The 13,936-nt window shown below is 33.4% G+C and overlaps 1 protein-coding gene across 1 annotated transcript in view; it reads right to left on the minus strand.

Annotated features, from left to right (window-relative positions):
• Positions 1–12,931, minus strand: part of LOC140043937 (lysozyme 3-like) — a gene marked incomplete at its 5' end in the record, with an annotated part of 85,206 nt that extends 72,275 nt beyond the window's left edge. Inside the window, one exon of the mRNA XM_072088433.1 lies at positions 12,913–12,931. Within this exon, the coding sequence (XP_071944534.1) occupies positions 12,913–12,931 (19 nt within the window). The remainder of the gene's footprint in view (positions 1–12,912) is intronic.
• Positions 12,932–13,936: the final 1,005 nt, after the last annotated feature.

Genomic DNA, 13,936 nt, shown 5'->3' on the forward strand with positions numbered 1-13,936 from the left:
TAGATAGGCTATAAATAGAAAGTTTCCGAGCATTTCGAGCGACGCGAGTTCTGACTTCCGTGTTTTATAGGCTGTCTAAATTTCCCTTTTAACGGATTTATATTAAATTATATTGTTGTTTTGATTTATTTCTGTTTATTAGGAACATTTATATTAAACAAAGACCACAACAATAGCAATTTTAGTTGATTATGGATTCATTTATTCGAATTCTAAGATAAACGTCTAAGACAAGTGTTAACGTAAACAAAACGAGTCATACGGCGAAAACAAGAAAGTGAAAACTAACTATTTGTTAAAATAGCTAACATTAATTTGCATTTTTTAAATGAAATTCTGAAAATGCTATAATTCAATTCAATTCACATTTATTTTCGCATCCTTTATAAATACAGTTTCATAGCATAAATGATGGCAAGGATCCTGCATAGAGAAGTTTACACTTCTGTTTTCGCAGGACCCTTTTACATAAAAAACATAAAACAATAAACACAACATAATAGATACAAAATAAAAACAAACATTTCCTATATACATTTAAGAGTTGTTCATCATCAAAAAGCGATAGTGTTTTACTAACATGATTATTTATACATTTTTTCTTAAAAAAGAAGATATTCAGTTTATTACTTCCAGTAAAATCTTTCTTTATATATTATAGCAAAAGTATGAATACATATAGGCCTAATATAAAACAGGCTATGTGTGTATACTCGCACACACCAACACAACGCATAATATATGCATATATATTTTATGAGTGAAGCATTTTAAGTTCTGTAATTCGATAAAATGTCTCTTTTGACATATTTTTTTAGTATTTTATAATTTTTGTTAACAATATCTAAGTGATTTCTACAGAGCTCGTTCCATAGTTTCGGTCCGTGTATACTGATAAAATGTTGACCAGACGTTAACCTATAGAGTATGGTTGTTTTACGCTACAAATATTTCGAAGACTATGGGTAGTATTTTCGTTTCTTTTGAATATCATTTGATTAGTATACCAGATAACACTTGTTCAGAAAGTGTATTGGAGAAAATGTTATCAATTAATGAAGATGTGTTGTTTTGTATTCTAGTGGGTCTTGAAATCGATGGGTAAAAGGAATGTGACATCATTACTACTTCTAGAAAATTATTTACAAAATCAGTCGATGCATGCTTAAGTAAATTAATGTTAAAATCACCCATAATGTGGCATGATTTTCCCTCGATATCAATAGTATTAAGAATATCGTCTAGTGATCTATTAAAAAGTTCTATATTGGAATCGGGAGGTCTATACCAACAATCGTATTGTTACATTTTCTTTTCAATTAGTTTAATAAAAATACATTCACAAGATTCAATAAATAGATCTTTTCTTTCTTTTTTGTCAATTGTAGCAGAAACAAACATACCAACTCCCCCTCCTTTACGGTTCTTCCTATCTAATGCGAGGAAGTCATAGCTCGGTAAATATGGTTTGCACGACGTATTGTTTAACCATGTTTCCGATATACCTATAACTGTAAAGGAGTGGTTGATTAAGTTTAGGTATGTAGTTAGTTCATCAATGTGTTGATTGACACTTCGAATATTATAGTGAAGAAATTAGTAGCCAATATTTTTTAATTTCTTCACAGATTCATTCAAGTCATATGGACTCATATAAGAACATGTCTCAATAGCATTTAGCTTGTTTCTGAGACTATATTCAATGAATTCGTCATGGTCATTATTACCATTATCAATAGATATTGGATTAAATAGTATATCCATTGGATTTGATATTTCGTTTTCATCACCGTTATTTTTATTGTTATCCATGCTTTGATTTTGTATGTTTATTGATTGTATTTGTCTATAAAAAACTATTTTAATTAATATAATTTATAATACTATGCTTATGTCTACTGCTTAATTTCAGTTACAATAACTTTCTGAATTTGTGTTACCTTACAATTGTTGAAATTTGTGGTAACATGGTCTACCTCTTCCTGTGTTAGCTTTTCTGCGAGATAGAACTACAACGTTTTCAACTTTGATAGACCTAGAACGTTTTCAACTTTGTTTAGTCTTATATGCATTTTCAAAGATTTCCAGATATAAACTTGGGGTTATTTTATAAGGAGTTGAATATAAGTGTATTTTGAGCGAAAGTGCGTTGCGCGTAGGCCTAGGAAGACTCGGCAGGGCTGGAATACTCGTTTCCTTAGGCGACGAGAACGACGGAAGATGTGCTTCATCACTGGGCTCTCGAGTGTAGTTCTTGTTAAGTGAATGATTCAGAATCTTAAAATTTGGGCTTGTAAATTTTAAAATAAAGTAATAAACTTTCATTTTTCTTAAAATTATGAAGAATAGGGTGAAGTGTGGTCTGAATGCCTGGACTCAGTGTTGAATTGGTAAAATACTGAAAAATCAGTAAATTAATTAGGCCTAGCCTATTTAATCAATGTACAGTATATAATTTAATATTTTTAGGAATAGAGCTAAACATACTATTGGGCTTACTATTAATCTCCTAATAACTCTGTTAATGTCACATGTCACTAAAATTGATTTAAGTATAGGCTGAAAATGTTTACTTCGTATCGGAGCTAAATGAAATTTCACGGTTCTTCCCTGCTTTTTATTATAATAATGGAGCAATAAATGAAATACAAGTACACACCAAATTAACATTTAAGTTTTAATATTATCACAAATTTCACCTTAAAAATCAGACAACAAGTTTTCTACATCAACTTACTATCTTCTCTAAACCTCTTTTTCACACCCTAAATACCCTAAACATTTTTGACATTAATAAATTGCAAACTGCCCTCTTCATGTTTAGGTACTCAAATAACAAACTACCATCCACTTTCAACGGTTTCTTCACTAAAAATAACGAACTACACAAATATAACACTAGGAACGCAAACAACTACATTTCCAAAAACTATAGCAGTAAGCAAATACTTAACTCTATACTACATACCGGTCCCCTACTTTGGAACTCTCTTAATCCGTCAATAACTAATAGCAAAACAAATAATACTCTAAAAATAAACTACAAATCTTATCTAATATCAAAATATAAAGTAAATTAATTATTTTGATCATATTAATAACTTATATAATTAAATTTAATTAGGCAAATCATATAAATACAGTTTGTCCTTCCTGTCGTCCTTGTCGTGTTTGTATCGTCGTACATGTCCGTCTCTGTCTGTCAGTAGCGTACCATCACTTTGCTTATTATTATCATTTTTAACTTTTTTATTCTTTCTGGTGGATCCAGGCTTAAAGCCCCTTGGGGTTTAAATGGTATTCTCCAGGCATAATGCAACTATTATTTACTTAATTTCCAACCACTTGTATCTTTTATATTTTGTATATGTTTGCATTATGTGAATAAATTTGAACTTGAACTTGAACTTGTGCTAGGCATAATCTTCAAGATTTTTTATTACTGTAGTCCTATTACCATTATTTATTTGCCAATTTTAAATGTATATTTAAACTTTATTAAACTACCGCACAACCAACCGCCACTTGAACCTTTAAATAAGTAAATTGAGCAAGTTAAAGTTTTTAAAAAATAAATTTCCGTTTGGTAATACATCTGTAGAAGATATCCTTAATTACAGTATTATTAGTGCTGTTTCACATATGCCGGAGGTAAATTAATATGACCATGAAAATGTGTTGTTTATTTAATGCTATTTGTATTGAAGTATGCAGAACAACCCTCTGTGGTCTGTAAATAAAAACAACATTCAATTAATAATAATCATTATTTAATTATATTTATATATTTATTCTTATTTTCTTAGGCCTCCCTAGGTCTATAAATTAATAAACAACGCGCGTCCGACAATGAACACGCGCCAATAATGCACGCACTACCCAACTATTATATGCTAAAGCCTGGCTCTCCTACTGTACTACTAGGCCTAGACTATAATATTGATTTATAAATAAAACAAAGAGGCTTTGTAGAGTTTTATGAATAAAAACAGCTTCCCCATATATTATGTGTTGCTCTTAATTTATAAAACTAAATCTTTTATCTTATAGCGTAAAAATTGATTTTAGCTACAACCATGTGTTCCATTTTTAAGCAGTACAATACCCAAGAAGGCACATGTTTAAAGGGTCATTCACACCTGTTCCGGCACGGTTCCGGTCAGGCGCCGGAAAATCCAATCGAACGTGAATGTTTCGTTTTCACGCGGTTACGCGCATATCGATTGGCGCATAGCCGCGTGGAGCGTCGTGAAAACGAAACATTGATGTTCGATTCGCCGGATCGGAACCGTGCCGGAACAGGTGTGAAAGACCCTTAAGCAGCCATTTTTTTTATTAACTAATATTGAAAAGTCAAATATTCAGAAACTATAAAACCCACCTTCTGAAAAATTGCGTTGTTTTATTACAGCCTCAACAAATTAGACGAAATTTTAACATTCGAATAGCCTAACATTGTTTAAAATCAGTGTCATTCACCCTTGTTTCACACAAATGTTATAGAATCGTCGATTAAAAAACAGTACCACGTGGTTCGTAGGTTGTCAAAGGTTTTCATGAATTATTCATTAGTAAATAAAACCAAAAGTTCCAATTGGCCAGTTTGCAAAAACGTAAGATTTATTTTTCAAAACAAAGTTTCTTCCGGTTAATTGTCCACGCTGTCTCGTGTGCAAAAACGATTCGCTGCCGATAGAGGGCTCACTACTTTTTGTCCCTGGTTAATTGAGTGTGTATAATCAAGCTTATAATTATAACGTTATACATTTTATATATAACAATTAGAAAAATATACTGTATTAAACTTATGCATCCGATTAATAAATGTTTATTTTACCTTAATACTATATTTGCTTTAAACAGAAATTTCACAAGTCTGCATTTGTAGCGTTCAGATTGGATTAGTTGAACTTTACAAACATTATGGAGTAAGGCCGAGTGCCATCATCGGTCAGAGTGTAGGTGAGGTGGCAGCAGCCTACGCAGCTGGACTTTTCACTATGGAAACAGCAGTCAAACTAATATTTAAACGAGGAAATATCCTAAGTAAAATAAGTGGCTCAGGAACGATGATGGCAGTTCATCATGACGTGGAAGTTGTCAAAAGAAAGCTAGACTGTACTCCAATAGAGATAGACATAGGAGCAATAAACAGCCCTAAGCAGATTGTATTGTCTGGGAAAACAGAGTTACTTATTGAATTTTCATCCCAATTAAAAAAAGAGGGCATAGTGACAAAATTACTAAATGTTAATAGTCCATTTCACAGTCGTCATCAAGACGATTTAAAGGAAGAATTTCTAAGAAATACTAGTTTCCTTCAGAAGCAACCATATTCAGCTAATGAAACATCTGTTACTCCAATGATGTCAACTGTAACAAACCGTTATATTACTCTACAAGAAGCACATGACCCTGCTTACTGGAGTAATATTCGCCAGATGGTGCGTTTAAAAGACGCACTAGATGATGTACTCAATAGCGGTTGCAATGGTTTTTTAGAAATAGGAGCTCATCCAACGTTGTCACCAGTTATTAAAGAAACTATAGCTTCGAAATCGATAAAACCAACGATTTACTTTATCACTCATTCTCTTAAAACACCACGTAATGTAAGTATCACTGCCGATGATAATCTAAATTTCATTACATCGTTAGCACAGATGTTTGCAGAAGGTTACCCTGTTGATATGACACCATGCTTTCAAGAGTTTAATTGCATGGTGGAGTCATTGCCATTGTATCCATGGCAACATATACAGAGTCCAGCAGCAACTAAAAATAAGGGACCATGATCGTGTATGTTAGCTTAAAAATGCTAGTTTGGAAAATCACTGTTGGTGCTGTTGTTGATTTGCTGTTGCTGTTACTGGTAATGTTGCTGTTGTTGATATTTTTGCTGTTTCCGTTGCTGTTACTGTTAATGTTGCTATGGCTGCTGTTGTTGCTGTTCCCGTTGCTGTCGCTATTGTTAATGTTTCTTCTGTTACTACGGCTGCTGCTGTTGCTGTTCCCGTTGCTGTCGCTACTATTAATGTTGCTGTTGTTGCTACGGCTGCTGTAAATTATCATCCCACTTTATGTTTTTGAGTTTGATAATAAAAGGTTATGATAATCCAATACATTGTCAGTGCGCCCTCAGGTAGCTCAATAATTACTGAATTTATATATAGATTATGGTTAATTCTGACATAGGCGAGCACAATGGAAAAACTTTCGGACAAATCTCTGCCTTGGATAACTACCTATAAAAGTTTTTATAACCAAATTTCTGATTTCATCGGTTGATTTTCAATTCAATTTCAATTGTACGTGGGTGGAGGTAATTTCCATTTTTATAATAAAACAATTATACTATTTGTAATAGAATTCATTGCACTGTTATCTACAATTTACCAAGCATTTGTTATCCTTTTTTACCACTTTTCTTATCAGAGGATTTTATTTGATCATAAATGTTATCATATTATTAAAACTAAAAAAATATGTATATGTATATACAAATATATAAACTGAAAGACACACAAATTATGATAACAAACGTTTCATAAGTAAACAACTTTTTATTAAATATGCAATAGATACGGTAACAAACAAGGCCATATAGATGGCTGCAGTCGCGTGCTCATTAGTGTTTACCTACCGACCGACCAACCTAGCAAACTGACCGAAATTACTGAACATGTTTAAAAATGTTGAATTGTTTAAAAACATTATATTTTTTTAATTTACACGTGCGTAGCCTGTCACTTTTGACGTGCTCGTATAACGTAATTTTGAGTTGAAAGGTAAGTCAAGAAAACAGACATCGGGCAAAAAGAGTGCGCAATAACATTTAACGCGCAGTGCGCGCGCAAAAATCTGCGCACTTTTGTAAACGCTTAAAATTGCCTGAAACGTACTCTTATTTCATCAAAATTAATTTTGAAAATTTTAAGCGCGCGTACGCATGCGTTACATGCGCTACGCACGTAATTGTATTGCCATATGATGATTTATGCCCTGAAATGTATGAGTACCAAATTTTATTTAATTGTGATTCATGGTTGTGAAGATATGATTACAAACGTGATTTCGTTAAATCGTGCGTAGACCGCGTAAATTTTTATTGCGCACCGTGAAAGCATAACCACATCGATTCCTGGCCATAAGGAATATACTGTGAAAAATTGACTTAGCTAGATTAAACTGATATCAAGATAAGGTCAGAAAGCGATAAAACGCATAGTGATACCGGACCGACAGACAGACAGACCGACCGACCGACATAGTGAACTATAGAGTCGCGTCGACGCGACTAAAAATATGCAGAAAATAATGTAAACATATAATATGAGTTCTGTAATTGTTTTTTTATGAAACATTGAATGAATAAAGGTGGTGGTTAACCACAAAAGATAAAACAAAAAACTAAAAAAATGAACATATACCTCGAATAAGCACCTCCCTCAAATTAAATCCGTCTCCCCACCTCCGCCCTATAAGGGCCCTACCAAACAATCAAGCAATAAACACTATACTTTAAAAAGACACTGTGAAACAGAGTAGGTTTAGTTTTACGAATTTCAAGCATTTTCAATAATGGCAACCGACAGAAAACCTACAAGGAGAACGTCCTTTTAAAACCGTTTTACCCGAGTCATTACACTTTCTAGAGGAGAAGCGAGCAAAGCGAGCTTACCCTATAATATTTGGTATATATATAAACATAATTTGTAATGGAGTATCTAATATAAGATTTTCCGGGATTAGGATGTGAGAGAGATAGACTACTCCCTGGACAAATATTTGTCTTTAAAATTATATGTCCCATACCATTTAACATTGTAATATCCCTTTACAGCTTAAATTAGAAGGATAACAAAAACGAGTAACGAATTTCACACTAGAGTAAGTGACTGGTGTTAAATTTAAACGTATAACGTAGGCATATTAGGTACAATGCCCATACTCTTATCGAGTTGCGTTGATGGAAAAAAATTCGTAAAACACCAATAGGAAAACAATATTTTAATATTGTTTCTATTTTTAATCGAGCAACGGTGGGAAGTCCTATATTGATGTTATATGCATCCGCTATTACGGAGGCCAAAGTTAGAAATAATATAGGTCAAATAGTTTGTTATGTATCTCAAAATTATAGTGTTACGGGCTGATTATACAGTAACGGATGTAATACAGCGGTATTAGGCTTTGATCAGTTGATGTATTTGCAATTTTCTTTTCATAAAGACATTCAGGCCCACATAAAATGATGGGAGATAAATAATATTATTTTGTTTATATATTATAGTGAACTTGATTTACTGACATATCTCCTGGTCATTGTCCTCAAAGGGGACATTGCCGATTCTTATCTTCATGTTCTATGAGGTAATGTGGTCTAGATAAAATTAACAGTACGAGCAATCACATAATAACTGCTGACAGGTGCTTTTAACAAATTTTATCCGACATCTTTAATATTCAAGTCAGTCTACTTTAAAAATGACATACTTTGGAAGTTTGGAAGTGGCCAACTTGAGGTGGTTTGATATTTTCGAGTCGGTCGCTTACGAGAGATACGGTCAACCATCTCATTTCCAAACATTGTAGGAGGAGGCATATTACATTTAAAAATATGTATAAACTGTGAAAAACAACACTGATTAGGGGAGAACAAACAGCATTTGAATGGAAGAGGTTTGACTGGCGCGTCGCCCTCAGTCGTCGGTTTATGATTTTGCGGATACACATGCTTGATGAATATTTAGTTCAAATACATTATTTACAATACAGTTTATACAATATAAACAGAGGCGGTTAATTTGACTTTCTAAAATATTAAACAATATCATAGTACGGTATATAAACAAGTAGGCTAAATGTAGGCCTAATGTACATTTACAACAAACACACGTCACACAACATCCTTACCCATATACCTATATAGTTCAAATTCATGTAAATGCACAGCGTTTGTTTGTTTTGGGTTTTTCCTGCACTTATAAGAATTTAGTTGAAGTGCTTGTTTTGTTTCTTTCTGGAGGTTCAGACTTAAAAGGCCATTGTGTTGAAATCTCCACGCACAATCAAATGTATTATTATATAATATTTATCATTACAAATGTATTTATTATATGTTGTGTGAAGTAAACTAAACTGAAACTAAAGATTTATCAAATATGCAGTCTATTCTATAAGATGAACGGACTGTTTTGATAAATAAAGCATCAGTTTTCACGTAAGCGATTTTTAACTATATTGACTTAAGCAAACAGATTCATCCCAGATGAGAAGGCTAATAACTAATATCTGACATATCTCGTGGCTGATATGAAATAACGTTACAGAAGAATACTCACATGTTCAGTAAGTACACACTGCTTTACCATGATTTTACCTTAGGCTTTCCATTATTTAATCTACGATAAAGGAATGCTAAGCCTAGTTGTGATAACTTTGTCGATTTTTGAAACAAAATGTTGACAGGTGATGCTACCAATCTTTGCCAAAACATGTTACCTTGATTTTGTCAATAATATCATATTCAAGTGCCGGCAGATTGGGACTGCTAACCAGGAAACATCGATTTACTTACCAATAGCTAGCACCCAGCGAAGAATTGATTTTGTCGTTCTATCCGTTTAACACCTAAATGCGATTTATTTCACCTGTTCTTACACGCTGTTCACTTTCATCCCATAGCAATAATATAATATTTAGTTTAACCCATTTCTCTTATTGATGAACAGTATACATTTCTGAGAGGTACTAATGGTTATAGGATACCATTTAATTGGGTCAAGATAATGTTACTTTTTCTATCAATATCAAATATCGGAAAATTGAGGGAATTAACTAAGCTTTGACTGATGACGCCACAATTATACAATGTGATCAAACGAACTGCAATGTAATCTAAATAGTAAAAATTGAAATCTCAAAAGCATGCAAATGGTCTCACCCTGCTGTTTAGCTAGGCATAGTCCCTGTCGAGCTAGTAGTACTAGTAGGGCCGACTGGGCCTAGAGTGTAGGGCTAGCCTATGGCTAACTAATATTAGCCAATGATATACTATCCTAAACCTATATAGCCTAATATTGTCAAGAAAAAAGAACTTTTGCAAAATTAAATATTAATATTAAATTATTAAAATTTAAATTTGCAATTATATACAGCCTAGCGCAAAGATCACCACACACTGGACATCATGGTTCATCGTTTTGCTATTTTGTGACCTAAATCAATGGATTCAACTACACAGCCTACGTCTATCCCTGCGCTTAGTAGCAGTAACACGAGGGTGAGCGTAACCATGGAGTAATTATTTCTCAATAGTGTAACTTAGTGAATTCATGGATCATCTTGTTTTCCAGGATGTGGATACCAAATGATGAATATGCCCTTAACCTCTTTATTTGAGATGACCCCTTAAATAATTGTTTGGTTGCTAGGCTTTCTGGAGGAAAACAAATTGATCGTATCCTAGCTTCTGTAGGCCAAAATGCCATCTGATTAAAATGTAGAGTCTGAAATTGCTGATTACCGGCGTGATATTTGCGGGCAATGTCAAGAGTTGCTAATGAAAATATAATTTTTCTTTCAGGTAATCTAATATTTATATTTTATTCTTTAAAAAAAAACGTCGACCATAGATTTCCCTACAATTTGTGTTGGTCAACATGGGCAATTAAACTTGCTTTTTTTGCCTAATACTTGGTAGGCCTATGTGTACTGAAGAGACCAATTATAGTTATTATAATTATTATCATAATTATTGCAGTGTCCATAAAAAAACTAAAAAAGACCAAGATTCAATGTTCGGACACAAAGATAAGACCTTTGCAATATTCGGATACACAAAGATAAGACTTCTATAATATTTAGACACACAACCAATAATACATCTAAAATGTTCGGACACACACCGATAAGACTTTTGCAATGTTCGGACACACAAAGATAAGACTTTTGCAATGTTCTGACACACCAATAAAACTTCAGCAATGTTTGGACACACAAAGATAAGACTTCTATAATGTTCGGACAGACACCGATAATACAGTAATGTTCGAACACAAGAATATAAGACTTCTGCAATGTTCGGACACACACCGATAATACTTCTGCAATGTTCGGACACAAAAATGTAAGACTTCTGCAATGTCCGGACACAAACCGATAAGATTTCTGCAATTTTCGGACACACAAAGAAAAGACTTCTACACCGAGGAAACGTGCAATCACATACCAATGAAACTACAGTAATTTTTGTATAGAACTAAAGAGGAGGCCACGAACTGCAATGCAATCGGACATGCAGATGAGGCTACTAACATGATAATACAAAACAGAAGAGAACTTCAATGTTCGCACAAACTTAGAAGCTACTTCAATTCAATGTCCGTACAGACTACATGCTAGAACAATCTTAGACCTGATTTCCGTAGATTTACCAATCACAACATTGCTACCTCTGGACCAAACTTCGTCAAAATGGTTTAAAAGGTTTGATTCACATTAAAAAAATCATTTAAAATATAAGTTATCTGTATATTAATTTTATTTAATATTTGCTCCTGTGTGATGTGTTTATATACATTTGTAGTATTGACTTATTCTGTCTTTGATATATGAAAAAAATGTGTACAGTACCAATATTTAACTGCACATTTCGGATTCTACTGAAATATTCTGAGAAAGTAATAAGAATTCTACTGCAATGTTACCGCGACGAATTTTTCTCTTAGTAATAATGCATATACTATTGATTTAGTCATCGACAATTCACACTTCCTCAAGATACCTCTATACTACCCGTTGCGTTGTCCAGTCGATGTCCACTACCACTATTCGCATCTTCATAAACACCTACACTATATCAACAATACAGCCACAACTTTAACACAATGCGTCTTTCGTTTCTTTCTGTCTTGCGTCAATATGTAGGGCCTACGTTGCGTTTCAATACTCTGTGATACATAAGTCCTACTTAAAACTTTGTTTATCTTAACTCCACATTCGCCCACTATTTAACAACATAACACGTTTGAATCTTGAAATTAATTTCCTTTGAGGAGAAATTTTATTGCCATTCACCAGAGATTGAAAGTTCAAGGAAATTCCGATTGAATGTTTAAAAACAACCCACGACACTACAGTAAGCCTACGTAACAGGAGTACAATGCAGGTGCAGTTTTTCCCGTTATACAAATAGAACAACAACAATAATTTTGCTACAGCATAACTACCATGTAGCGAGTAAGACATTTAAAAGTGCGTTATCAGAGGCACTGATTATATTGAGTTTTTTTATATAATAATGTAGGCACTTGGAATATCATTTTAAGTATATTATTGTTATTGTATTATGTTTATATATATTATAATCCACATATAATTAACTTAATAAGCCAAAGATCATTGCAATTGACCAAGTAGGCCGTTGTCTAGTGTCATTTTATTAAAAAAACAATTTGTAATCAAAATGTTGAATTACTACAGAGTAAGCTTGTTAAAGATAACCAAACGAGGTGTTCAACAGGAAGTTGTGAGCCGAGAAAACATTAAGCGCATTTAATGTCCTTAGCGTACGCTATCTTATAAAGCTAAGTCGCTAATGGATAGAATTGTAGGTTCTTAAAATGAGGTTTTTTAATTATTATTTATATAAGTCATCTTTTCAAATGTTACAGTCGGTAGTATTCAAACACACTATAATGATTTAACTAAAATACTTTTATTTCACATGCCATAATAAGGCCCAGCGAGACCTGAAAATGAGTTGATTAGACCAGGGAGTTGTTTACAACTCCCTGATTAGACTTACATTGGATTCCACTGTACTGTATAATTTTAGTTCGGAATGATGACATCACTATTGGACCACAATCTATCATGGTAAGTGATTGGATGAGTGATTATACATACCTGGGCATACGAGGCACGCGAAATGTTAACCAACAACTGTATTTTCGTTTCACGCGGTGAAACACGGCTGCCTGGGGCTGATTGTCGTCTGCCTGTGTTGTTTGTCGTTTTTTCACACGGGGACAGAACGTCCAAAACAGCCTTGAATTGATCTAGTTTTGTCCTCAAGGTGGCACTTTTGACACTTGGATGCTTAGCTATACGAAAAAGAAAGAAGTATAGCACTGGTAAATTAATACACTGCTGTCACCTTGAAAGAACAAATACCTCTGTCGTTTAAAAAAGAGTTAAAATGCTTATATTTGTATAGACTCACGTTTTCTAGAATTACAGCCGATTCTCGGTACTATATCTATTTCCAAAGTAGGCCTATCATAGGAATATTTGGTAATACAACATCACATGTATCTAGTAGTAACATAACCTTACATGATACAGGCACCACATGTGGTATACATGAGATACTGTATTACCAAATATTCCTATGATGTTTCGGAAATAGATAGTAGCCTATGTGAAAGAGATACAGCATTGGGAATCGGGTGAGAGTTGATGATTTCTTGATAAATGTTGTTCTCAATAGCATGCAACCACATACATTTTCGATAATTAATTACAAACATTAAACAAACTATTTCAATTCAATTCAATTCACTTTTATTTCAGAACAAAGTCCATATCATAACACATAACAATTTCAGTACATACGTAGGCCTATGCAATTTAAGATTATGTTTTACAGCAACCATGTCAATTTTATCTGGTGGGGTTCATTTTGAAACAAACATGAGAAGATAAAACTTGCCATGGTGTTAATCATGGTGGGTAAAAGATCTGTCACGATGCGGAAGGTGGTTCTATTTGCTAAATGTATGTGACCGGACATCTTTGCTCACTTGGCCAAAACAGTATGTTATAATGTTATGTTTAAATATTTCATTTAAGTCATATTTAAAGAATCAAATTCATAGTAGTATAGTCATTGACTTATCATCACACGACATGACGAAATTGAAGGATGAAT

This window comes from Antedon mediterranea, chromosome 1 (assembly GCF_964355755.1).
Source record: "Antedon mediterranea chromosome 1, ecAntMedi1.1, whole genome shotgun sequence".
In the NCBI taxonomy this organism is placed as follows: Eukaryota; Metazoa; Echinodermata; class Crinoidea; order Comatulida; family Antedonidae; genus Antedon; species Antedon mediterranea.